The 27850-nt window shown below is 44.9% G+C and overlaps 2 protein-coding genes across 2 annotated transcripts in view; both read right to left on the bottom strand.

The window, feature by feature from the left end:
* Window positions 1-906: 906 nt before the first annotated feature.
* APMAP (adipocyte plasma membrane associated protein) lies at window positions 907-15968 on the bottom strand. The gene is made up of 9 exons (XM_068410922.1): window positions 15857-15968; window positions 11835-11951; window positions 9386-9501; window positions 7483-7575; window positions 5350-5466; window positions 3882-4056; window positions 3291-3425; window positions 2717-2909; window positions 907-1634 (listed from the first exon to the last, which is right to left on the bottom strand). The coding sequence occupies exons 1-9, from the start codon at window positions 15946-15948 to the stop codon at window positions 1425-1427; spliced, it is 1248 nt and encodes a 415-aa protein (XP_068267023.1). The 5' UTR covers window positions 15949-15968; the 3' UTR covers window positions 907-1424.
* Window positions 15969-18548: 2580 nt separating this feature from the next.
* The window catches only part of ACSS1 (acyl-CoA synthetase short chain family member 1), a 39858-nt gene continuing 30556 nt past the window's right edge, over window positions 18549-27850 (bottom strand). Inside the window, exons 12-14 of the mRNA XM_068405114.1 lie at window positions 27247-27310; window positions 26564-26682; window positions 18549-23192 (exon numbers count right to left, since the gene is read on the bottom strand). Coding sequence (XP_068261215.1) covers window positions 23019-23192; window positions 26564-26682; window positions 27247-27310 — 357 coding nt within the window. The 3' untranslated portion in view covers window positions 18549-23018. The remainder of the gene's footprint in view (window positions 23193-26563; window positions 26683-27246; window positions 27311-27850) is intronic.

Raw genomic sequence — 27850 nt, 5'->3', positions numbered from 1 at the left:
CAAATCCAGCAACCACCAGGTCAAGCAAGAGAGCTTGCAGCACCTGGGCTGTACAGGAACAAGTCAGCCTGATCCAGCAACCATCAGCTACTTGCCCCAGGACTGCTGCAGCCTGGTAGTAACACAGAACAAGGTAACAGAAGCACTGACAGAAAAGAATCACTTTCATTTGCATATCCCTCCATTAATAAAGACAAGTGCAGAAGGCCAGTGAAAGCAGATGACATTTTTGACATCATCTTCCCCTTCTCTGCTGCTTTTCATTATATATCAAGCTGAAGTAACCCCTTCAGTTCTTCAGGATGGAAAACCTCTTAGTTAAAATGTAACAGCACAGCTTTTCCTTTGTAGTAGTTGACAGAAAAGCATTCTCTGTATTTACCAAGCAGAGTATCTGTTAACAGAGGAAGTAAATTTCCTCTGGAGATGCCAAAAAGCATCCATGAGCTACTACCACATTCCAAGATTTTCCACCAAAGCCTTCCTCACCCACTATTACTAGATTTTAGAGAAGACCTTTCAGTCCACATCCATCTTCAGACACCAGCCTTCCCTAAAATCTTACCAGTTCTCCATAAAAAGCATACTGAAGAGGATTCCTGCAACTGGCACTCATCCCTCCAACATCTCTCAGGAATGGCCACCTACATAATGAACAGGACACTTACAGGACCTGGTAAAGTGACCCTTTTTAAACCTGCTGGAACTAGTCTTTCATAACATAGAAAATGCAACTTTCATTCATCATCTGACTACAATGCTATAAAGAAACACAGGAGTCCACAGATAACGATCAAATTTGGTTCTGCATGTTGATTAACAGTTAATTGTAGTGTCTGATGCTGATTACAGAGGCTGGAATTGAAGAAACCCAAATGGTATAACTAGATTTCTAGACATGTTCTGGATGTTGCTGCCTTTACCACAGCACCATTGTATGACATTAGAACACGCACTGTGATCACTCCTAAACAGGAGGTTCTAAAACAGAAATAAACACGTGCAAAACATCCTCCTTAATCCAAATCATACACAATTAAATTCCATACATCACAAATTCTTCCAGCATAAGGAGACATACAATCATATTAAAGGTGACAGATGACGTCTGTTTAACATGACTCCAAACAGGGCTGGGTGTGGAAAAGCAATGGATTTTCTTTAAGGAGCACATAACCATATGAAGATGCCCCACCATGCTCCTCAGATGTTAATAATTATGCATGCCAACTCCAAAGCTGGAGCAGTCAAACCAAGGAAGAGGACAGGTACAGCAAGGTACCTTTTCCAATGGCAATAGAACAGTGCTACTGCACTTTAACAGACTGTCACTTTTGTCCTTGGTCACACACTGCCTCAAGCACGTGCTTCCTTTGTACCTGTGGAGCATCGTAGGACAGTGATACTTTACCACGGATGGACAGTTAAACATGCTGAAGATTAAGTCTGCAAATAAATGGAGACCGGAAGGAGCCCAGATACAGATATCCATTGTGCTCATGTGCCTCGCTAACATAAGGTACCATCACTCCATTGGGATCATGAAAGCTTCTTCTGTAGGATCCCGTCTCACTAAGTTCAACAACAAGGCTATATTTGGGCACAAACTTTGTCACAGTTTCCTGGCTCAGCAACTAAAAGAAAAAGAAAAAAAGAAAATTAACAACAAAAGATTTTGTTCTCCACAATTAGATCTCAGACATTTATACAAAGACCATTCCACACTCCTTGGAAGAAGCAGCTAAGAACATAAGCACACATTTTCAGTAAACACTATTACACAGGCTTAACACATCAACATCTGAAAAGCCAACTTGAAAAAAAAAAAAAAAAACAAACAATCACACCAGCAGAAGCATACTCTACTCCAGCATTAGGCTGAAAGGATGTCCACACAGGAGACACCAGTTTGTTCTGGCGCAGCTGATGCCAAGCAGCAGACCTCATGCTCTGCTTCCCATAGCATCAGTTTGTTAAGGCTCCTGCACTGCACCACAAGAGACAACAGGTTTTACAGGGACAGCACAGAATTTGTTTAGCTGAAATGGCACTTCCATCCTGAACACTGCTTGTTGTGGTTTTGTTTTTTTTTTTTTTTTTTTTTTTAGAACAGAAGTATTTTCAAGTCCTTGTATTGTTTAGAAAGCACCCTGCCATTTCTTTAGCATCAGATATCCCTTACAAAATACATTATTCTTGCTCATCCTCATCCTAAAGGGGGGTGTGACACAACAACAAGCATATTGAGTCAGAACAAAGTGTCACCTTGCAGCATACATAACATACACACTGTCTCCTAGGATGCCTAGGGTAGTCATTAGAATAGGTCAGACTTCCCAAATGCTCTCCAGACACCTGGCAATAAGTTTTAGGCACTTTGGGTACAAAGGTGAAGTCTCCACATATCCAAATGTGGATCTTGTGTTGCTGCATGGCTAGGGCAGAGATAGTCTCTTTTTCTTTGCTGAGATCAAGATGGAAGGCAACTTAAGAGATGTGTACCTGCTACTCAGAGAAGCAAATGTTAGTTTTACTACCTATGAATATATAAGGACTGTTCTACCTGGGTACAACCACAACAGTTTTAACCACAGCACTAAAAAAGTTTTAAAATTCTTCCTGTGACGAGGAAGAAACAGGACAAACAAAGATTTATCACTTCCATTCCTATACTAAAGGTGATGTTTTAAAAATTCTTTTTAATTCTTTTTTTTACCTTAAATATCATCCTTTTAATCCATGGTTTTTCAGACAAGAAATCCAACAAAGAAAATCCAGGATTGGGCCGGACAGCTGCCATAGCTACCCAATATCCTCCAGAGCTGCTTAACCTAATATTATCTGGAAGACCAGGCATATTCTCAACAAACATATCTGCTCCACCTTTCATCAGCCCAGACACATAATACCTGAAAGTTACAGATAGCAGGATTAGGACATCTTAACTCAACAGTCTAAGTAATAAATAAAAGTCCCAAAAGGAATTCACTTAAAAACATAAAAATAATTTATTTTTCTCCTTATTTTGGTACAGGGAAATACAGCACAGCCACATTCCTCTCCCCAGAAAAAGTTAGCTCATTCCACTATGCTCAAGAAGCCCGTGACTGAAAGATTATGCAGTCCAGATGTTTACAGTGAAAGAAAAAATTAAGTATTGAGGAAGGCAACCTTCTTTGCCATTGATAACTAGGCATGAAAGAGTGTAGTGATTCTTTTGTCATTCAACTCATTTATTTAAACAATCTCTAAACAGAAAGTAGTAATAATTTCAGCAAGGTCATGCTCACCTCCTGATTCTAGCCATGGTCAACTCCTGCACCAGGACAAAGTCTTCCGCAGGAGAGAGCTGGACGCCATTGGGAAACCTCAGCCCCACCATTAAGACTTTCACTTCTTTTGTTACTGTGTCATATTCAAGCAGGCTAAAAAGAAAGCATGAAATATGGGTTTGAGTGAAGACAAATATTTACTCATCTTGGTTTCATTCTCTGGGCATTCTATCTTCTCTCACATGCACTTCATCTAAGTTAAAAAGGCAGAATAGCCAGGAAGCATTTGTTTATGAATGCAGAAGAAATACTAAGCCACTTGAGACTAGCAGCATTCGTGAAGGATTTATGCTGAACATCATGCTAACTCCTTCCCTTTTAAAACAGACGTTCCATGCAAGTCCTCTTGAAGGAAAAAGAGGAATCTAATTTATTTCACTGCAGGTCTCATTAGCAACATCCACACATTCTCTCACTCTCTCCTGGGCAGTGCAGTGTTTGTACAGACAGTTTATGAAGAGAAAAAGCTTGAAGACCAAGGAAGTGGTCAAGTCCATTCCTACAGCTGAGCTTACAATAAATTAAATGCCTTGGGGAAGAGATACTTGCCGCCCATCATCTGTGCCTTCCATAATCAAGAGTAAGTAGTCCCGTCTTTGCCATTTGCTACTGGAGTCAGTGAAGTAGATTTTCCTCCCATCCCGGGTCACTGTAAGATCATTCACAAATGACAACTTCTGACCTTCAATTAGTGTTTTGGTTGACACAAGCATTTTCATTTCACCTGGTTACAAAGAGAAGAAAAAAAAACAAACAGACACACAAGACAAGTTTTTGTGTGTCCTGCCTTGGAAATGAGTTAAATACTAACATGAAATAGGAGGCACTTCACATTTTTGCCATTCGTGCCTCTATTAAGTAATAACGTTTTGGGTCGTAATGGAACAACTCAACACTGAATGTGAATGACCAAGAGGAAATACTCTTCAAAAAAACAGAAACAGTAGATGATGTTTCCTATTGGTAAGTGCCAGACTTTTCACGTTTCTGAAGCTCATATGAAACCAGTGCAAACTCGGGTCCCAACCTTGTAGAAGGATGCAGGCAAGCCAATCACTACTTTTTCCCCATAAATCTGTAGGAACAAAGAGTAGTACTTTGTAAACAATAAAACATCAGCAGGTTCACTAAACTGCTCTGCCACAGTCAGCTCTGCCACATATTACCAGGCAAATTACTAAGGTCAAATCTCTAAAAATTAACCAAAATTGATTGAAGTTATCTTTGGGCACAGGGTTTGGGTTTGTTTGTTTTTGTCATGACTGAGCTAATATGGCAGCTGTCTGCCATCAAAAGGGGAGATACCCTTCATCATACCTTCCCAGAGCCACGGAGTCTGAGCCCTTCGGTTACATCTCACCTAGCAATTGGCTAGCCTCTCTCCCCACCTGAAGCCAATTTGGAGACATAAACTGTCAGAAAATCAACCCTACACAAAAGCAACTATTGCTTTCTGATAGCACAGCTCCCAAAACTGAGATCTGGCTCAGGGACATACAACAAAGGGCACAATGCAACAGTGCCTTTCTCAGCAGGAACAAGCCACTTGATCTTCAGCCGCACCAAAATACAGCTTTCTTCAGTTTCTATAGATTGGGGTTACAGGGAAGTGAAGAGCTCTTCACTGCCACACAGCGAGATCAAGGCAGAAACCAAAGTACAGCAAATGTGACAAGAAGTTTATGTAACAGCAATATTTTTTTTTCCCCTTTATGAAAACTGAAACAGCTACACACAGCTTTATCCATAGATCCTGAGGTACCAGTTTTGACAACCAAAAGCATATGTCACCAGAAGATAAGCCACTGGTAACTCTGATCCAGACAGACAGATATAGCGAGGAAGTGACTGCTACAAGAAAATAAATACTAAGTTTTTGCATGGTATATTTCATCCAGACAGTTCCAAACCACTTTACAAAGAAGGCAGGCATTGTTTTGCCTGCAGTGTCTGGCAAAACTGCAAATGAAGCCCAAATTTGTCAGTGGAAGAGACCTTCTGAGCAGCAAAGTCATACCTGTACCAGGATTAACTTCATAGAGTCCATAATAAGCATCTGCCACAAAAAGGGTGTTATTTGGCCCCACTCTAATGCCAAGTGGTCTTCCACATGTTGGCTCATCTTCACGGGTTCCTTAGGAAACAATTTTTAAATGGTTTTCCAAATAGAAATAAATATAAGGCATTCACGCTACCTACATAAGTCAAACTGTAGCTTAACAAAACTCTACGGCCAGCACCACACACATTCATTAAAGAAATGATTCTTACTTTTCCAGGTGTGAGTGAAACAGATATCCCCATGTTTTCACCAGTCTAGACAATCATATAATTTGCCAAGCTGGTAGCTAGCTAACAGCTGCCCCGAGTAAGGCTGAATGTCAGGAAACTGAATTTAACTAAATGCTGCTTCTCAGAATCAGTTTTACTGTGGGTTTCTTTTTCTTTTCTTTTCTAAAATATTAAAAAAAAAATACATGCACATCTTGGAACTTTCGTTTTCTGGAAAGGTCCAACACTGTCATGGAATAGTTGATCTCTCAAGAAACAGACTCTGAAGACTTCTATACGAGGAGGAAGGGGAATACTGCAAATCTGCAAAATTTGTCTACTTGAGTCCTGAAGAACTAAGAACTTCAGAACATCTGTAGTTTGAAAGATTAGCAAGAAAAACTTCTGGAGTAGGTAGTCAGCTAGAGCCTCTCCACTTCTCTCCCCAACTCAAGAAGGGCGAGACTGAAGTCTAGACTCCCCACTACCCCTTTGGCCCCAAAGAAATAGGGCAGCATAATCTTCTCACCTCTCCCAAGCTGTACAAGTACAATGGAAATAAGCAGTGGAAAGGTGATTCTTCATATCCACCCCAACCCACATTCACACCTAAGCAGCAGCTGGAAGTCCAGTTTCCTATCAGCTGGCAGCAGACTTCATTGGCTGCCAGCACCAAGGCTGTCCTACCTGTTAGGCAGCCAAGAGAGTGCTTGCAAATCTATTCAGAGCCTAATCATGTGAACATCCACGTAAAATTACATAGCTAAAATGATGATCGTGTCAATGCGAGCTACATAAAGACAGCAACAGATCCTGTCCATAATTTCTGTCTAACTGGCAACCAGCGCAGGGCTGCAGAACCTCATGTAAACTTCTACATCATTATCGCAACCAAAACCACCCACAGTCCCAACAAACACCAGCCAAGCTTCTCAGACTGCCCAGGCAGTACTGAGACGGCCAACTTTAAGCTTCCCCATAGAAATTGTTCTGTTAATAAACAAGCCACTACCAATTTTTCCTCACACGGTTCCAGAAAACTCATTAAATGAAGCAAATAAGTAGTTCAGAAAGAGGTGTGGAATTCGACAAGAAATAACTGCAATTTAGTGGTGAGAAAACAGAAATATCACAACCAATGGAAGATCTCTGCTAAAGTAGGCGCAGCTACTACAACCCCCCACTGTACTTACAAACAGAGGAAGGGAAAATAGTACAACAAAATGCAAGGCAAAATTCTCTAGATGTGGAAGGTGATATTTATTTTCAAAAATCTCTAAATAAGTTGATCTTTCCCACTCACACATTATCTCAGAGTTCATTCACTCACACTTGTTTAGGAGTTCTCAGTTTTTATGGGGCGGCCCTTCACCTCAGATTCTTGCTGACTTCAGCTTCCATAAATATTAGGCAAGGTTGTTGCCCGTTTTGTTCTTGTTCAGGATACGTGCTTTTTCTAGATGGACTAACAGGAAAAGGAATGTTATTTGTGATGCACTTCAACCTTGTCTTCCTGCCGGTGTTAAGATGCAGGATCTTCTACCAACAAGTCATCCACGCTGCAGCCTTATGAGAGTGCAGGCCTTAGTCATGACAAAAACCCCACATTCCTAAATTTTACTGCTGGGAACACTGTCCTTTGTTATCAAGGGCATCCATTCCCGTTCTTTTGGCCCTTTGTTCTGCTGTTCCTTCCAGTGCTTATATACATATTTCCACTCATACTTCATTCATACATATATATTAATATTTCTGTTACAAATCTCTAAAGAGGAAGACATGCACTTGCATGAGCAATCCAGAGGGAACACCAGTTTAATCAACACATGCCCTGACCCAGACGTTTTCAGGTACACTATGTTCAGGAGTTGTCACTCACCACAAGGACCATGGCCAATTCTGGCTATTGTTTGTATTTCCCCATCTTCAATTTTGATAATTTTCCCATCAGCTGTCCCAGTAAATAGCACATCTGCAAGAACAACCGATGCAATCAGCTTGATCACAAAACCGTAGTGGCAAACATCCTTCTACTAGCATGAAGTAGAATTCATGTTTAAGCTATAGTAAAGTAACAGTCGTCTTCAGTTCAAAAGAATAAAGAGGGAAGGGGAAAAATGAAGGCAAATAAGAGTATTTGGTTAGATTTCTTCCAATTCAAAAAGAAGAGGAAGTATTTAAGCCTTAGGAGTTATTAATATGGGATATGAAGCTTTTCACCCATAACTGGTCCAAATACTTGGTTAAAGGTGGATGTAACAACTTAATGGCTAGTCATTGGATTGATGCCTCTGGGCAAATTTCTTCATCATTATAAAATGTGATCAGGCACTGCGTCCATCTTACCACTCTTCAATAAGAGACTGATTAAATAAAACTTCTCATTCTGATACAGTCCATGTAGGCTGCTGGACACCTGCGAATGCCCATATTGTATCAGTTCTGGAGAAGAATTACAAAAACCATAGCAACTGAACAACCACCCAAATCAAAAGCATTGACAAATTACTGTATTCAGCCAAGCCATGAGATAGCATAATTCAGATTCACTGAATACAACTCATTGAATACAAACAACACACAAACTCTTCCATACAACCAAATTAAATTAAGAACCATTGGATTAGTAGAGCCCATTGCTTGGACTCTTCCATCTCCAATCTAACTGAAGTTTTAAGTTTGCTAATTACACTTTTAAAAGGGAGTAAGAAGACTTCAACATTTATTCATACAAAACTTACTCCCAGTCAGGTTGATTATTTCACCCATAGGTCAGTTGTCCCATGCAGGAAGATTTCTTTAAAGAGTTTCCAATGAAATTGACAAAACTAGGTAACAGAAAAGAATCAGTGGCTTCAGGTAATCACTTACACTTTTTCTACCTATCTCTGTTAACCATGGGCTAATCTGAGGAAGGAATTTACAGTAGTTTCTTGCTGGGTAAAATAACTTTTTAAAATATTTTACTAATTTATTAGAAGATACAGCAGAAGGAAAATAAGTGGTATGGCTACTGAGCACCTCTTGTACTGAAGGATGTTTCACTAAGGGCCTTGCTTGAAACTCCCACACCCTTTCCTTTTCACATTAAAACAGTTAAGGACTCATGTCAAGAGTAGTTTCTAGCCTTAGCCCCTTTCAGGAAGCACAGGGAACAACCCCTGCAGAAAGCTGGTTTTCTACTAAGTGGGTGTCATGCCATTACAAATCTAGCCACCTCATTAAGAAACTGCTCAGAGGTCGCATGGGTTTGTGATTTCAGGAGAACACACATGCCATAAGAGAGAAGTATAGGATGGCACCTGTAATGCATGTAAAAGCACTAAAGTGTAAATACCCTGTTTATCAATTTGAGATTTTTTTTCTGTCATATAAGCAAAAATGAACACCACAAAACTCAGCTCCCGCAGAGGCAATGAGCATTAAAAGAGTAGGTCATGGCCTGTAAATATTAATTCCCAGTTAAGAGCTAGCCAAATGAAAAATGGGACCACTTCCTCCAAACATAAGTAGCCCCTGACTACACCGCTGATGCTTTCAGTCCTGCAAGACAGAGATTTTTAATCTGGCAACAAGATTTATTTTATACTGGGGAAAGAGGAGAAAAGCAGTATATAACAGCCAGGTTTTGCTGCATAACACAGTTATTTTTTAAAAAAAACCTGCATACTCAAAATAGCTTCCAGAGTTTGTTATCTAAGAGCTCTATCGCTGAACAAGCCCTTATCAATGGAGCAACATTTAAAGATCCTTCTTTAAAAGCTTATTTTGTCAGTGCTTACCCCCAATATTGACAATGGACTCCGGTCCAACCAGCTGATTTTCCCATAACCGCTCAGCTTTTCGTAACTTGGTATTGGGCTCTAGCACACCTGTCAGGAGAGGAGGTTCCTTCAAACTGCAAAACAGAACACAGGCCTCATGATCCTTTGCACAAATCTGCACTCTTGAGCAACGTATTGGATCATTTTTGTCCTAGTTTGCCAACTTCTGCAAACCTGACCGATGCTTTACATACAGCACATTTCAAAAAAAGAAAACACAGCTGGCAAGCTGAAAAATTGACTGTTGTTCATCAGGGATCATAATTTTCTGGTTCTGCTGATCAGAAAAGTTGCAGTTACACATTCCTAAGACGTATCTGGAAATCTATACAGCTTCAAGTCCAACAACACGTTCCCAGTTCATCTATCTTACACAAAGGCAAAGGATTTCTGCATTGCCACAACACAAAAGAATAACTGCTTTCTTACTCAGCTGAATGAGTTGTTTGTACCAGAATATTCTTCCTAAGTAGATATATGCAAATTCCTAAGCAAAAAGATTTTAAAATTTAAAGCCTGGCATTTTACAATACACCAAGATCTGACACTGTATAGCATTTTCATCATGGAGAAACAATAATTTTTAATTACTAATTAGCATACAAATAAGGAAAAAAGTGTTCCAGTAGTTTGAGCACTAGGACACACATGCTTTCGTACCATATTGAAACATATATTCTTGTTCATGACTTGAATGCATTCCCATAGAGAAAGACCAACTTAAAGGTACAAGTTGCACATAAACGTAAAGGGTACTGAACTGAAATCTCAAAATGACAAAATAAGGTCCAATCTTGCAAGCCCTTATTCTCATAAATAGCCAGGTTCAAGCCAAGTGGAGTTCCAACCAACTACAGAGATACAGAGAAGGGAAGGAATAAGATGCCTATACAGCTTCAACTTAAATACCAGGCTCCAAAGCACTGTGGTTCAAAACCAGCCTTAACTGTGCTGACAAACTCGAATATGTTTCAGTCTCTTAGGTTCTTAAAAACATACACATAAACCACCTCAGCCTCCATGAGCTAAGGATTTAAAGTTATTACTAAAAGCTGCATACATGCCTAGGGTGGTAAGCTCATTAGGTGTTCATTTACAAGAGTATGCTAAAGCACCCTAGGCCAAGTTTTGAAAGAATTTTTCAATTTTTTTTTAAATAACTCTTTATATGACCATAAGCAAATGCCTTCCACCTGTAGAATCTTAAAATGAGGTTTGACTCCAAAACTTGCCCAGGTTCACAGGATGCAGGACCTAGTTAAGAATGTACAGCAATATAAGTCAGTGATTTAGACGGGAAGAATAGTTTTCCCCGTCTTATAAAAGTGACTTAAAGTAAGAAATGTAAGTATGCAGAATACTGTTACCCTGGAACAGAATTAAACCAGGACTACATAATAGGAAAGCATTATAGATATATCCTATTAGCTTTCAGAATTACTGCTCAGTTGCAATGTATTTCAGGGAACTGGGTTTTGTTAAACCCAACCACAGCAGAAAGCATTTCATTATGATTTGCAATGAGACAGCTTACATCTAATAGCCTATTGGCAAGGGTCATAAGTACCACCCTACCACATTAACAGTTTCTTTCAACTCTAGAGATATTTACAGTTGTATTGTTCATTTTCATCAAGGATTTATCAAGCTGATAACAGGTATTTAGCAGATGGAGCATTTTCACTTACTTCAAAATGCCAAGAGCACCAAACAGCCTGACTCCACCCTATGCTAGCAGTTAAAGTGTTTCACACACAACTTCTCCCAACACAGGTCACATCCTCTCACGTAGCTGATTCACTGTTACACTACACATTTGATACAGACCTCGATTCAGATGCTTATGAATTCAGACAGGGCAGAAATCACCTAGCTGCATTGTTTTAAGAGATCTGCATTTAAATATAACATCACCATAGGATTCTGCTGGTACTAAGCACTAAATCAACCCAGTCAGGTTACCCATTTTGATTTCCATCCTCAGATAAACAGTCTCTCTTTGACAGAACTATAATAGCAGGGGTACAGCTTTGTCCTTAGCGAAAATGCAGTTTATGTCTCACAGAAGCCAAGAGTACACATAAGCAATCACAAGCTCCACTGACAGCTTGGACAGCAGAAAATAATTTTCAAGATTAACGATCAAAGAAAGTAATTCAGGTCCTTCAGTGATCAGTAGTGACACACAACTACACAAGATGGCTCAGGAACAGACTGGGTATGCAAAGCAAGCCATGGCAATGGATAATACTGCAATCACTCGCCAATTTCTTAATCCAGTTAGAACCACTTTACACAGTTGACTCGTTTGCTTGGGGCCGGGGCGGGGGGGAAGGAAACCACAACAGAACACATACATGAAGTTATGCTTCAATAACATTTATTTCAAAACAAAGCAACAATTTACCTTATACGCTGAGGGTCTATAGGACAATCCAGTACAACAGTTACTCCAAGCAGGGGCACAGTTAGAGACGCAGCCAAAGCCAAGAAGGTAACACGGAACACCTTGCTGCTGTAAGTACTGCCAAAACCAGACAGGAAATAGGATTAACACACTAAACTGTTCTAAGATACAACAGTCTTTAAAAATTCTTTAACAGCCTGTTTTCTTCACAAAAGGAAGAAGAAATAATTTTGCCCAACCACCATCCTGAATGACCTTTAAGGTCCATTTTGAAGTTGTTAGGATAAAATAAAGGGATCTTTATCCAGTCTCAGCATACCCACATCATATGAGGCAGAGTATTCTCATGTACAGGTTTCATGCATGCTACAAGTTACAGCTGACTAAAAAAAAAAAAAAAAAAACACAACCAAGAAATGGGGGGGAAATTGGGGTGAGGTGATGTTGTTTGTTTTAACTTGATCTTCAGTTTTGGCAATGGTTTCCATCCCAGCATAAATTTTGGATGAAAAGTTCAACTGAAACAACAAACATTAGAGGAAGTTAAATGAAACACTTGCGTAACTTAGTGAACATTGGTTTGAAACTCAAGTGCCAGCACACAAAAGAAATTAAGTATCTTCTATTTACCCAGTAAAACACACAACAAAAAAGTAAAAACTTCTTCTACAGGAGAAAAACAGGTTTTGTTCTTAAGTTTAGAGGCAACAATCAGGCATTTACAGAGGAAAGCAGAGCCACACTCAGCAAATCCTAGCCTTGAACTCCCACAGTTTTAGCTACTCTGAACCATCCCGTGGCACAGCCAGCCAGTCTCCTTGCAGTATCAATTAAACAAAGGCAAACAGTGCCTGATGGTTCTGCATTAATCCTTGGATGGCTTCCACTGTTTTGTCCTTCATTAGCCAATCATCCAGACAGTAGGAAATATGAACTACTGCCCAGAGTGCAAATATCACAACTGGGGAGCTAATGACATGTACATCAGCATCGAGGTCACCTTTGGGATTATCAGCTGGAACAGCAAGGACAGAACTAGGCCTGGATTTGGTCACTGCTTGCATGCACAATGTACAGAAGTTGGAATATTCATAATCCATCACAGCTCTTTCCTGATAGCACAGCTGCTGCCAGCCCCTCTCTTCTGGCAGCAGACATAGGCGGTTAGGATAGCAGCCTGCCCCAGTTTCCCCAGCTCTGCACAGTATCCAACCGGCCATCACAAGCCACTGCACAAATCACCAGGCTGTGCCGAGGCGACTGCTACAAGGATGCTGACAGCCTGCCACGACAAGAGCTGCTGCTGCTGCTAGCCCAAAGCCACAGACTGCTCAGCCCACTCCAAAAAGTGTTGGTAGCACTGCTGCTGTTGGTCACCAAACTTTCCCCAGCTCTCCCAAGGCACTCATCACCTGAGCCTACTTCCTTTCTACCAGCATGCCTAAGTATTCTGGCTCTCAGATATATTAAAAAAAATAAACTTTATTTCTTGCACTCAAGAGTGCAGCATTCCCATCATGAACTTGGAGTGTTCCAAGTTCAAGAACACTTGAATGAAGCAGTGTTACAGCACCATGCCTGTCTCCATCTGAGCTGAACCAGGCTGGGAAACTGCTTCAAACAAGCTTTCTTATCTGCACTGACCTCTTCATACTTCCCAAGAGCCAGACTGCCCTTGCAATGAATTAGAATTCGGCACTTCCTTGTCTAACAGTAGATGTCTCGAGGAAGCAACAACCTCTCAGTCTGTTTCCCCTTTGATTTGGAATCGAGAGCAGGTGGTAGAGATACAAGGCGATCCCCAAGTTTACACAAAGACTTCAGCTGTCAGCCTTGTTCTTCCACTGTCCTTCAAAAGATGAAGGCTCAATACTATAAAAGTCCTGTCAGCAGACACCTGAGCATCTTTGTGATAGCTGAGAAGAGCTCACACAAAAGGAAGAAGATAAAGATGAATGGGAATTCACCTGCCAAAGCCAACTTAATTAAAGCTCCTGAAAGCACAATTTAAGTAAAGGTCATATTTCTGATCCTCATTCAAACTTGCAAGGAATTGACAATAAAGGAAAAAAGCAGGAAGAATGAGGTGACAAGCAGACTCACACTTCAAGCCTGCAAAATGCAAGACCTATGTCAGACACTGCTGACAGCACAAGAATTTAAATAACACCCAAAAACTTTAAAAAAAATAATTAAAAAGCCAGCTGCACAGAATCCTTATAAAAGTAAACAAACAAAACATACCCAATATAGAATACTGACAACTAAGTTACTGACTGGTCACTGAAAAGAATCACTTAAGTAATGATTCATCAACACTAATAAGCAAAACAGAAATCCCTAGCTAATTGTGTCTCTGGCAATTAATCCTACATGGACTCCAGCCACAAATCTCAATAATGCAACTTACCAGGACTCCAGCTATAATAACAGCAATTTAGTTGTCACTAAGAACTAAAAAGAGAAGCCATTGCACCAGCTCTTTAAGACAGACAGTAGGCTGGCAAGATGATACTATGGGTGACCATAGCCAGGGGTCCAGGCTGGCTCATTCTCTTGGCAGAAGAACTAATGGAGGGGCAGAGGTGAAAGCAACTCTCATCAAGACCTTCTGCCACAGCTCCCAGCCACAAAAAGGGCAGCCTTCAGAATTTCTTCCACTGGTTTCATACAGGATCATCTCATAAGAACAGGACCCGTGGATACCCTGGATCATTGCTGGAGCTCTAGAAATTCAACTGATTTGAGCAAAGTTACCCAGAGAGGCTGAAGTCGGGAATAGCAGTCTCTCAAGCTGAGAGATGCTGATGCTCTCCTTCAAAAACAGGGGCTATGCATGCAAACCACCATAAACAGTCTTTCATTCTGATGACCCTGAAGGGCAGAGATAAGAATCTGCAAGGTACTCCAATTGGAAGAGACATGGGGAACCAATGTATTTCAAGTAATCAACTACTTCATTCAGTGGAATGCAAAGCAAACACCACCACTTTCTTATTGCAGCTATTGCCTGTAGTTACAGTGAAGCTAATTTTTAATAAAATTCCTAAACAGAAAATTGCAAATGTAAACTTCTTTACCTTAGCCACAAACAAATGGACTGTTTATAAGGTTATTCTTTCTCAGACATACATTGACTAGTCTTTAAACTGCAGATTACTCTTTAAACTATTGCCAAATATAAAGAGACTAACCAGAGTTATACAGGACTTAATCATGCACACAACAAACCTGTGCAAGCCACAATGGGATAACTGTTATTTCTTAACTAGCAAAAGATAAACAGTACTTAAACAGACCCATTGAAAAAGTAAAAATAACAGTCACAAATTAAACCATTTTTTTGGTTAAAAGCTCTTCCTGCAGCTCAGCAGAAGCAGGTGCACAGGCCCTGCCCAAAACCTTCCTCCCTCCATCAGCCACCTCCAGCAGAAGCAGGAGCACTAGGGAGGGAAGCACCTGCTGCGGAGCCGGGGTGCCAGGAGGCCGGGGGTACCCAGAGGCTGACACCCGCGGGTGCCCCAGCATAAACCTGTGCCGCCAGCCGAGGGAGGGGACGGAGGCCTCGCTCCCATGCCCACGGCGGCCTGCCCATCCCGAGGGCAGACAGGCAGCCAGCTGCACCGGGAACAGCCTCTCCCAGGGCACCCTGACCCAGAGTAGGGCCTCCCTCCACCGGGACAGGCCGGGCCGGCGCAGCCTCTCCCCTCCCCGCACACCTCCCAGCCAGATTGCCCTCAGGCCGTGCCCAACCACCGGCCGACAACCCCAGGTAAGGCCGGGCCTCCCCAACCCACCCACCACCACCACCAACCCTCCTCCTCCGCTCCCCGGCCACACCGGGCCCTTCCCTCGGGTCTAGCCGAACACCCCCTCGCACCGGCCGGGCCCTCGGCACTCCCCGTCACACCGCCCACCGCAGCCCGGCCCTCCTCTCCCCTCAGGTTAGGCCTGCCCCACCCCCACGGTCACGGCAGGCCCCTCTTCCCTCCCTGCGCAGGAGGGACCGCGCCGGGCCCGACCTGCCCTCCTTGGCCTCCTGCGCCGGGCTGTCCTCGGTGATGACCTGCGGGCGAAACAGCCGGCGCTGCCGCACGCCCTCCGCCTCATTCATGCTGCCGCCGCGCACCGGCGCTCCCGCCGCCGGCCACGCCCCCTCCACACACCCCCACGGAGTCGCCCCCGTGGCCACGCCCCCGCAGGGCGCAGGCCACGCCCCCGCTTTCACCTCAGGCGGGAGCCGCCCCCGCCGGCGAGGTCCGTCCCGGCCGGCGGGCAGTGCGCGCTAGCGGCTGCCCTGCCGCCACCGGGATCTCGGCGAGCTCCTGGGCTGCTGAGGGCTCCCGTGGGCAGGGCCGGCGCTGCAGCCGTCCCTCCCCCGGGCGCGGCCGGGGCACAGCGAGCCCGAGCCCCAGCCCCTGGGCCCGCAAGATGGCGCCAGGAAACCGCGACGGAGAGAGAGGGGGAGGGGGTGATGGAGGGGGTGCTTTTCCCCGGAGAGGCGGGGGAAGCGGTCTCCGGTGGGACGGGAAGGCAGAGGGCCGCCGGGGGTGCTCTGGGACGCGGAAGGCAGATCCCTCGCTGGCTCCCGGAGCCGGTTAGGGGGGTGGGAGCTGGCGGAGCTGCCGGGCCCTTCTTTATGTCTGCCTGTCCCCCTCAACACCCTGACTTAACCCAGATGCGAGGGGTGGCACCCGCGCCCCCCGTCTTCGTCGGGCTCCCAGAATATCACCTTTGCTCCTCTCTTGGTCTTCCGGGTGACGCTGTGCTGAGACTCTTCTGGCTGCTTTGCCTTGCTCCGGAGCAGCGCCGTTACGGGAAGGACCCCGGGTGCCAGCGCCAAGATGGGACCCACGGCTTTGTTAACCCCGCAAAAAACAGCGTTTAGCAAGTCCAGCTCAACAGACAAGGGCTGGAACAGGGGACCGCTCCTGCTGCGTGCCGCCAAAGAGTAGGAAAGGCTATTTGGCATCACGTCTAGTAACAAAACGTGTGGGTTTTCCACAGAGAGGGGCTGCGGCTAGGAAAAGCGGGTGGGGGAGCAGGGCTTTTCTCTCTGTTCGGGTTGAATTCAGGCAACAGGCCCAGCAGCTGCAAGAGAGCTTAGCAGCGCTGTTCCCTAAAGGCACCCGCTTTCCTGAACAACCACCTCACCCCAGGGCCTTCTGAGTAATATTCCACAACCTCTCCTCCCAGCTCTGCCATGAGGCCACTGTCGTTCCTGGGGGTGCAGAGGGCTGAGGCACAGAGGAGTAAAATGGCATCCCGAAAGTCCAATAGCTGGAAAAAAAAAAATCAAATTTAGTCTTCTGCATGCCAGGTGCAGGATGAGCACAAAAGAACTGGATTTCCACTCTCCCAGCCTCAACAGACCAAAAAGCCAAAGTAAGCTTTGTCACACAGACACAGGCAGATACACAGTAGCTACAGAGGAACAGAGGCACCAGTGAAAAAGCTGCTGGGGCAGATCATTCATTACCAATGTTTGTAGGCCAGCAGTTTTGCATAGTCATGATCATTTCCACCCCAAAAGGTGGTTACGTCCCCAAATCCTTCTGTCCAGGACAAAGCAGGGCTAGGCTCACTGCCATGAAAAACATGCTGTGCCTCTAGACTTACCCAGAAGACAATTTGCTATTCAGGTCTGTTTTCAAGCTGAAACAGAATAATCTGTTCCTGCTTAGTTTAAAAACAGGAACTTGCTGAAATTGGTTTCTGTGGCTTTAACAGGCCAGAGACAGCCCTGAATAGAATTGTGTTAGGCCTGAAAAGTCTCCACTTTACCAATGAATTCTCAGAAAATAAATCAGGGCAGCTGCAGTAGCGAAACACAAAGTGAGGAGATGGGCACCTGCCTTTCTATCTAGCCCTTTCCGTGACTTATTGGGGACACTTGCCAGAGGGCTGCAAGAGCTAAGAGTGGCACTGGAAGCTTTCCAGAAGCAGCTGCTGGCGGTAACAGGAGAAGTAGCTAATGAGGATGTTCAGTGTCCATCCCTGCATTGCAACTATAGTGTTACCCATGTAGTACAGAGAGAATGAAACACAATCTTCCTCACTTAATGGACAAGGTGCCTTGCAGAGTATGTGTTCCTGGCACTTACAAATGATCCATGGCACCTGGAAATAAATTTCTTCTCATCTACTCAGCTCTGGGACAACTACACTCACTTTCTACAGAATGTTGTCTCTCATGTTCCCCACACACATCCCATTTTCACTCCTTTTCTACTTGTGCATGCTGTGGACAAGACAAAGAGATTAGTAGCTGAACTGTCCATATCAACTAATGGTAATTAATTGTTCCCATTAATTGTCCTCTGTTTGCGTCAACAGGAAAATGAGTATAGAGCAGCGAGACCTCAAGATTTACACGAGACATGCAAATGCTAGTTCTTCAACTTTTTGAGCTGTTTTGCAGAGGCAGTTTTCTGGCCATAGCTCATTTCCTGTGAGCTGCTGTTTAGAGAAAAGCAGCAAAGCAGAACAGCAATTTGGACCACAAGATGACTCATCCTGATCGCAAACTCCTTTGCCTTTCTTTGGTCTGTGCTGGCAGACTAAAATAATCAGGACAGGCAGAAGCAAAAGAACTGAAAAAGTCCCAGACCCTTTAGGGGATGGAGGGCCGGACACCTATGATGCAAAGCCAACCCATCACACAGAGAAAGATATTTCCTTTAATGAAAATATGAATACAGAGATCATTGAAGAAACTGGTTTTGGTCAAGGACAATAAATGTGTTTAAAGCATGATTACAAGAAAACAAAATGAAATTAAAGGCTTAACAGACTATACAACACACACCTCATCTCTAGAAATTCTTGACAGACTTTCCCTTTCTGAAAGTATGAAAATCATGGTCTGTGTCTCCAGTGGTGGAAAAGGCACCATGAGATGATCTCACTGGCAAAACCAAGCAGGGGAGAAAAGCAAGCACACTTGCCCTTTGCAACAAACTGCAACAGGTGAAATCGACTCTGCAGGTCTTTTAATGAAGCTACAAAGGCAATCTGGCAAATAACCCACACATTGCTCAAGGACACAAAAAGGTTCAGAAGAATTCAACAGTTCTGCTTTTCTAAATGAAGCAGTGACCCACCAAGTTTGTCCCACTATCCCAATTCTGCAGGCTGAACCCCTCCCTGAACCACAAGCCAGGGCAGGGGGGTGTGGGGTGTGTGGGGTGAGACTGCTGCATGCAAAGCAGAAAGCACTGTCGCCTGTTGGGGCCTGGGTCGTGGAAGAACTATAGAGAGAACATACGAGTACACTGTTATGTAAGAGCATGAGTTAGCAAGAAAGCTTAAGGATGTCGCCTTGCTTAGACTCATAGCAAGTATCCAATCAGGACAGCAGAAGTGGCGTGTGGACAGAGTGTGCACAGTGCTTGCAGCAAATAGCTTAAGGCGTGACCCTGATATAAGGAAGTATGTATGCTATAAAAGAGCTGTTAACTACAATAAAGTGACTATTAGAGCATCATATTGGTGTGCTGTAGTCCGTTGCTCGCATGGACCCCAACAGTCGCCATGCACCACTGCTGATGTTCATGACATCCAGGGAATAACAAAAATGCAAAGCTCGACTCAGGCTTGTGCTGAAGATGCAACAGCTGCAGTTAGCAGAGATCATGGGGAAAAGGAAGAAAGGGGGACTTCTCTGCCTGGAAAATGTCATGTTTGGCAAAGCTTTCTATGCATATCCTACCCAGTGAAGCACACTATTCTTTTTGTAAGAAGTACCAGTTCCAAGCCCTGCCTGGCTCTGTTTCTACCAGCCTCGAGGTGCTATTAGATGAACTGAGCACAGGGTGTTAGCTCCAAGAGCTGATGCAGGTATACTTGCAGAAGTGCAGTTTTAGCAGGAGAGGTGGGGTCTGAGGCTGCCCAGCAGGAGCTGTGTCCACTGCAGAACACCATGTGGGAGGCACAACAGCACCACGAGCTCTCTCTGAACACCCCAATGGGGCGTCTGAGCAGATGGACATCCCAGGGACCACAGGTCAGCTGTGGAAACACGCAAGGAAGAAACAGAATGGCCATGGTGGTACTGGATGGCAGGCATGTGGCACTCTTATCTTGGACATGCTGGTGACGTGATTTTAGCAAAGGTGCTCGTAAGGCTTCAGAAGTTCAGTGTGAGGCTCGTTTGTAACTACAGTCTGTCCACACCATAGCTGGCATGGCTGTGCATTTATTGGGATGCTGCAGCTACCTGGTCAGTGTGTAACCTCCCTGGCAGCCATGGTCCCTAAGCCCATGCAAGTTGAGACAACAGGGATGCAGGTGCGGGAATGCGCCTATCTCCCATGTTCCCTGAGCAGAGGAATTGTATGATGAACATCTCAATGCACCAAAGCACATTGCTCCTCACATAGCTAGTCTTCGTAAAACAGTTCAGATGAATTAGACCATGTGTCTGTGACCACTGGGTTGCACCTTAGCATGGAAATTTCAGGTCAACAGGACAAGGAAATTCTATATCCATAACATACGAAATGCTTTCTTGACTAAAAGGAAAGTCTTTACTCTTGTTCAAAAGACACTTTTCTTCCTCCCCACTGTATTTCACACTGCACGGAGACAACTTGTTTAAACGAGGGAGTCTACTTTTTCTGTCAAAAGCATTAACTCCTGGCTGCTTCCCACTTGAAAATCACTTAAGTGGATTTTTGTTTCTTTTGCAGTGGCAATAGAGAATATATGTAGTGGCTGTCTCCTAAAATATTAACATCTTGTCAGCTCTATCAAACCTTCTAATCTTCGACTTCCCACAAAGTCCATGGAGTATCTACTTACCTTAAGCAAAAATGGATTGCAGTCAGAAGGATGGGAATTTTAACGAAGCATGATATTCCCTACTGTATTACCCAGTCCCTAGAGATATTTAAAATAAATTAAAAAAAAACACAAAAAAAACCCAGCAAATGCAGTTAGTGTATTCAGAGGAACTCTGGGATCTAAGACAACACGCCTGTCTTTGAGAACACAGTGTACTGTGAGCAGCCTGCTTCCCCATTTGGTACCAGAATCCCTGCTAACCAAAAACTCACCACTCCTCTCCCAGCCCTACAGGATCACCTAGCCCTTTCCTTCCTGCCTTTCCTGCCTCCAATTAGGTGCACGGATTGTCTTTCCAGTACACTGTCCCACTGGAAAAGGCAGTGCTGCTCCAGTTAAATTCATCTATAAGTCACCCCTGTAAAACTAGGGCAAAAAATGGCGATTCTGCCCATTATTCAGGGGTTCGGCGGGCCAAAACACGCAGCTCCATCAAACTAAGCAGACTATCATCTGAGAAAGACAGAGGCAGGACTGCGAGGTTTGATGGAGTGACCCCAGCCACAGCACTGGAATGGTGGTTAGCAGTCACTTGGCTTAAGCAGGTTAAGATGGAGCAGCTCTGCCTAAGCCCTCGTGGCACACACTCCCAGGATCAGGACTGTGCCCGCTACACTAGCATATACCTTGAGCTTTTGCGCCCAGGGAGAGGGGAGGAATCCTCTACCATGCCTCCCTGGCATGCTCTGTGGCCCCTCCAACCACTCTGAACCCCTCATCCAGCTTAAACCAAATTTAGCAGTGGCAGAAGTTTCAAAGGCATTCAGCACCTACAGGCTTTTCCATGACCTTCAGTGGCGCAGTAGAGGACAGGAGACCCACTAGCAAATTCTTCTGAACAGCCCAAATATAAGGAGTGTTTCAATCAAAATGTGTTCATAATAAAATGAGTCCAGAAATAAAACACTGTATTAGTTGCAATTTTGAAAGCATATGAAAGACAAAGGCTATTGTCCCCTGCTGTTCTGAGGTTGCTGGTCTGGAATGCTACCATCACTTTCCAGAAGGCATCTAAGAGGCACTTCCTTCTTCTTTGTGCATTGTGCAATTTGCGGGTACCCACCTGGCACTTAACTCTTTGGAAGATCAGCACAGCACCATGCAGAAGGGGCAGATGTGGCAGGGCCCAACTTGAAACAATAAGCACCAAGTCATAAGTTCTGAGAGAAGAACCAACCTGCCTCGAAACTGAGTGCCTGTCTTTGTTGGAGCGAATAATTTGGGAGTGGGCTAAAATAACCATTTCTTGGTCAGAAATGACACAGCCCGGCAAGTCACAATGAACCCTCCAGCACATCTCTCTCAGCTTCAAACCTTTCTTGAGCACTTCAGGGTTTTGTTTCCCAGTGCTTCTCTGACAGACAGCAAGCAAACATCATCCCTTTTCATAGTGACTTAAGAAACAAAGGCACCTACACAAATCACCAATGGCCAACAAAGATCTACCAGTTGTAGACCACCGCTCCTAATATGCAGAAGCGAACTACAATGGACAACATTGATCCAGTTGTCATCACCGATGAGGAAGAGGATAGTTACTTTAAAAGCTCAGTTGGTGATCTCAGTTTCTCAGGGCAGAATAAAAACATGTGGGACCAGACCCCTCCAACACAACTGGCAATGCATTGAGGACATGTAGGAAGTCCATGTTGTGGCTCAGTTTTGCAGCTGGAAGTGCTAGTGCTGGGTTGCCGACGTGGGACATGAAGGGACACAGGCTCACCATCTCTGGCAAGTCCCAGGACATATAGTGGTAGGAAAAAACTCTTATGAGGAAAGCCGAGGGAGGTATTAGAACAACTGGGTAAACACAAGAAAGAATTATCAGACTAGCCACGTCCTTCTCATATCCCTAATAACACATGTGAAACATCTACTAGAATACCCATCATTGCTGGAAAGGCACCACAGTTGCAGTGAAATATAGCTACTTGAACTCAGATATCCAAGCTGAAGAAAAAATAGAAGTGTATTCCAGGGCTTCTTTTAAAAAAGCAAAAGTATTGTATAAAAACATTTCCCTGTACAGTAACACTAAAATGAGAAACATTAATGTCTCCATCTTGCTTTAGCAGGTATTAAATTTCATCATAGCTAATGGAAACCACCAATGGCTGCTCTACAACAGCCTTAAAAGCAATGAAAGGGAGCTCACTGACTGTGCAAAACTGCAGATTGCTTCTAGCTTCGTGCATCTCAAAATATGTTGTGGAGTGGAAAATCTTGTTCCCCTAGAAGGGAACAGAGTTTTTAAAAAAACACTAAGAGAGAACTATGTCGTTTGCCTGGTTATTTGAAACCTTCCACATTTTCAGAGGAGCGAGATTCCAGAGCTGCCTGTTATGAGGAACTCTTCTCCTTGTATTTCTGGTAAGCATCCAGTATCTCCTTGACGACACTTGGATCGTCAAGTGTGGTGACATCTCCCATGTTGCTTGATTGTTCAGTGACTACTTTCCTCAGCAGCCTTCTCATGATCTTCCCTGATCGAGTTTTAGGAAGACGTTTCACCACCTGCAGAGAAGGGAAAGACACACCTATATTAGAACCTGGGTCCTGCTGGAAACCACAAGGAAATTTGGCTGAACTGTCCTAAGGCTGGCACATTATCTCATAGCCACAGCTCCTCTGAGGCTCCTGGAAAATACTAGACCATTGAGCACACTAGTTTATGTCCAGGGAAAGGAGTGTCACTAGCATCAATTTCTTGTGCTATAAATTTTATTCTTATTTAAGTGGACTTTGTTCCCCATTTACTCATTGCTGTGCATCTCCAAGCTGGGTGCCGCAGGACGCACAGCTCTTTGGAGAATCAGGTCCTGAATAAGCTGTTAACTATTGAAGTAGAAAGCTAGTTACACTGTAAAACTCAAGCACTGACGATGACACAGATGTCAACGCATTACCAGAACAGATGTATTCCCCTTTACAGGGCAGAAATATAAAGCATGCAATACTGCACGCCAGCTACAGTCTCCTACTCAAGGGATAACTCCTGTCTGCTGATGTTTCTCTCTGCCTGATTGTACCTGTCAGCCTACATGCCTTCCTTCATAACCAGAAGAATGTTAAATTCTTAACATTCTTCTGGTTATGATAACAAAAAAAGCTTCTACAAATACATTAACAGCAAAAGGAGAGTCAAGGAGAGCCTCCACCACTTGCTGAATGAGGAGGGTAGTGTAGTGTCAGGGGATGAGGAAAAGGCAGAGGTGCTCAATGCCTTCTTTGCCTCGGTCTTTAATGTCAAGACCGGTTGTCCTCAGGACACTCGGCCCCCAGAGCCTGAAGTTAGGGACGGGGGGCTGTGTGAAGCCCCCGTAATCCAGGAGGAGACGGTTAGTGACCTGCTGTGCCAGTTGGACACCCACAAGGCTATGGGCCTGGATGGGATTCACCCCAGAGTAATGAAGGAACTGGCAGATGAACTTGCCAAACCACTCTCTATTATTTACCGGCAGTCCTGGTTAACTGGAGAAGTTCCAGCTGACTGGAAATTAGCAAACGTAACGCCCATCTACAAGAAGGGTCGGAAGGATGATCCAGGGAACTATAGGCCTGTCAGCCTGACCTCGGTGCCAGGCAAGGTGATGGAACAGATCATCCTGAGTGCCATTACACGGCACATGCAGGACAATCGGGGCATCGGGGCCAGCCAACATGGATTCATGAAAGGCAGGTCCTGTTTGACCAACCTGGTCTCCTTCTACGACCTAGTGACCCGCTTAGTAGATGAGGGCAGGGCTGTGGATGTAGTCTATCTAGACTTCAGTAAGGCATTCAACACTGTCTCCCACAGCATCCTCCTAGACAAACTAGCTGCCCGGGGCTTGGATAGGTGGACTCTTCAATGGGTTAAAAACTGGCTGGATGGCCGAGCCCAGAGAGTGGTGGTGAATGGGGCAAAGTCCAACTGGCGGCCGGTCACTAGTGGTGTTCCCCAGGGCTCAGTTCTGGGGCCGGTGCTGTTCAATGTCTTTATAGATGATCTAGACGTAGGGATTGAGTGTACCCTCAGTAAATTTGCAGATGACACCAAGCTGGGTGGGAGTGTCGATCTGCTGGAGGGTAGGAAGGCCCTAGAGAGGGATCTGAACAGGTTAGATAGATGGGCCGAGACCAACGGCATGAGGTTCAACAAGAACAAGTGCCGGGTCTTACACCTGGGCCACAACAACCCCATGCAGCGCTACAGGCTGGGGGAAGAGTGGTTAGAAAGCGGCCCGGTGGAAAGAGACCTGGGGGTGCTGATCGACAGCCGGCTAAACATGAGCCAGCAGTATGCCCAGGTGGCCAAGAAGGCCAATGGCATCCTGGCCTCTATTAGGAATAGTGTAGCCAGCCAGTCTAGGGAAGTGATCGTCCCTCTGTACTCGGCACTGGTGAGGCCGCACCTTGAATCCTGTGTCCAGTTCTGGGCCCCGCACTTCAAGAAAGATGTTGAGGTGTTGGAGCGAGTCCAGAGGAGGGCGACCAAGCTGGTGAAGGGTCTGACCTACGAGGAACGGCTGAGGGAGCTGGGGTTGTTTAGCCTGGAGAAGAGGAGTTTGCAGGACCTTATTGCAGTCTACAACTACCTGAAGGGAGGTTGTAGTGAAGTGGGAGTTGGCCTCTTCTCCCGGGCAACTAGCGATAGGACAAGAGGACACAGCCTCAAGCTTCGCCAGGGCAGGTTCAGGTTGGACATTAGGAAGAATTTCTTTTCAGAAAGGGTTATTAGACATTGGAATGGGCTGCCCAGGGAGGTGGTGGAGTCACCATCTCTGGATGTGTTTAAGAAAAGACTGGACATGGCACTTAGTGCCATGGTCTAGTTGACAGGGTGGTGTCAGGGCAATGGTTGGACTCGATGATCCCAGAGGTCTCTTCCAACCTGGTTGATTCTGTGATTCTGTAAATGTCTTCGCTATGCTTCCTGCAAAGGACTTAGCAGCAGATTCAAAGGCTTCAGCGTAAACTTGAGCCTGGTAAAGAGTTCTCAGGCACTGGAAAGAGATGCTAGCAGGTCTCACATTTTGCTACATGATCAGGCCAGTAGGCTACAAAACTCCAAAGCATTAACTAACACGCAAGGCAAGAGTTGTAGGACTTCTCTGCAGGACTGCCCCCAACACAGGGAAACAGAGGTGTTTCCTTGCAAACCTGCAAGTTCTGGAAGCTGCTCCAATCCATTGAGGATGTCCTGGGCTGCTCCAAGTTGAAAGAGTTACGCAACAGGAACAGCCAATGCTTTGAGATCTGGGGTTGATACTAATTATCAACGCAAAATAGCTGGGCAGTGGAAAGTGTCACTCTGCCTCTCAGTGACACTGAAGGTTGTGACGTTTCTCTACAGTTTGTTGGGGTTTTATCTGATCCATTGCACAGGGCCATAGAGAGCAGTGCTGCGTTGCTTGAGCAAGGGGTTAGCTGAGGGCAAGAGCTGTATGGAGCAGTAATGCTGCTGCATGGTGAACAGGAACATCAAGCACATCTTGAGGCACACGGTGGGCCTGGGCTCTTGCCAGAGCTCTTGCCAAGCACGGTGCTCTCAACACTCTCTGTGCATCCCATTTAAAGGGTTTTTCAGCACTTGGCCCAAATGTAGCAGCCCCAGGGTAGCTCTAAAACACGCTCTGTAACAGCCCCAACAAGAAGCTGCTCTGCAAGGTGGAGCAGCTGTAATATTCAGCCACCCTCTGGGTCACTGCTGATCCTCAGGCATGGAGAAGGAGCACATACATACCCCTGCACCTGCCCTCCCCTACCTAGGGATCCCTCCAGCTAGTTGTGTTTTCCTCCTTCATCCTGCCAGAGAGGGACAACAGCAGCACTGCAGGCAGGAAGGTGAGGCTTGCTCAATGTGACCATTCCTGTTCCTGATGCCAGTTATAGTCTCCACTTACCAGAATGTGATCAGGCACAGCATATTTTGCTATCTTGGAAGCCACTATGGTTTTGAGCTCTTCTTTGACATGGTCTATATGAGCTGTCTGCTCCTTTAGCACTATGAAAGCAAAGGCACCTGGAAGACAAATGAGCAGAAGCCACATACCTCATGTTAGATCCTGGCTGGCAAAACTAGGGATGCTCATTTGAATGCCAAAGCAGGTTTCAAATCATTCCTGTGCACAGTCTAGGGACTGCCAAGAAAACCGTAGATCCTGTTTACAAAAGGGAGTGAGACTCCAGTCCTGAAATGATGGCCCAGCCTTGTCTTGGCATCTATGGACCAGACTGATCTCAGTGACAATGACAACTCAACATAAATTACCAAAGTGTCACTGGGATCAAAAGCTGGCCAACACAAATCAGCTATTCCCCTTCTGTTCAAAGGACATCTCTGAGCAAAATCCTTTTAAAGGAAGCTCTACTACATGTGCAAAAACAGTTTAGGGAGTAACACCTGCACCCAGCTTAGGAACATGCAGTTATTTTCACAGCTGTCTTTGCCTCTCGGGGCTGCAACACCAGTCAACCTAAGGATAACTGCCCTCCCATTCCCTAGGCACCTCCTAACACGCAGTCCAGGTTAGAAATTAAGGAAAGTGTACGCAGGTGTCACGTCAGGAAGCTGCTTTTCACATACCTTCTCCTTTGATCTTGTGTGGATACCCAATCACAGCTGTCTCAGGGACCTCAGGGTGATCAGCCTTCACAAAAAGTGAAACAAAAATACACAGAGCATAACAACTGCTTCAGGCCCTGCAGAGTTTGCACCAGTTGCTCTAGGGACAAAAACACCTTGCCACATCTCACCCTCCCCTTGGCAGATCCTGCTGAAAGCACAACAGGAAAGCTGGATGCCGCCTTCCTACTGCATGGACAGCTGGTGGCCACGGCCATGGCCACGTCTCTGGGAGTAGGATTTACTCACTGGATTGGCCCTGCTTTTAAACACACAAATAAGTACTCTTACATACACTGCTAAGCCCACTGCACACCAAGCTGAATTTGCACCCGCTGGAAACCTGCTTTCTCTTTCTTTGTCTGTGCTTTTGTGTGTGCACGGCTACAGTCCCAAGTGGTGACTGGCCATGGCCAAATCACAAGCAAAACCAGTCCTGCATTCCTCTGTGCCACAGGGAACTGTTGCCAGCAAAGCCAAAGTGAAGCTGCCAACCTCACAGTCCACATTTGACTGGTGTTTATATATGCCCAAAGCACACCAGAAAGAATCAGGCCTCTTCATC

The sequence above is a fragment of the Nyctibius grandis genome, chromosome 1, assembly GCF_013368605.1.
Source record: "Nyctibius grandis isolate bNycGra1 chromosome 1, bNycGra1.pri, whole genome shotgun sequence".
NCBI lineage: Eukaryota > Metazoa > Chordata > Aves > Nyctibiiformes > Nyctibiidae > Nyctibius > Nyctibius grandis.
Note: the sequence above shows the minus strand (reverse complement) of the source record. Positions and strands in the feature narration are given on the sequence as shown.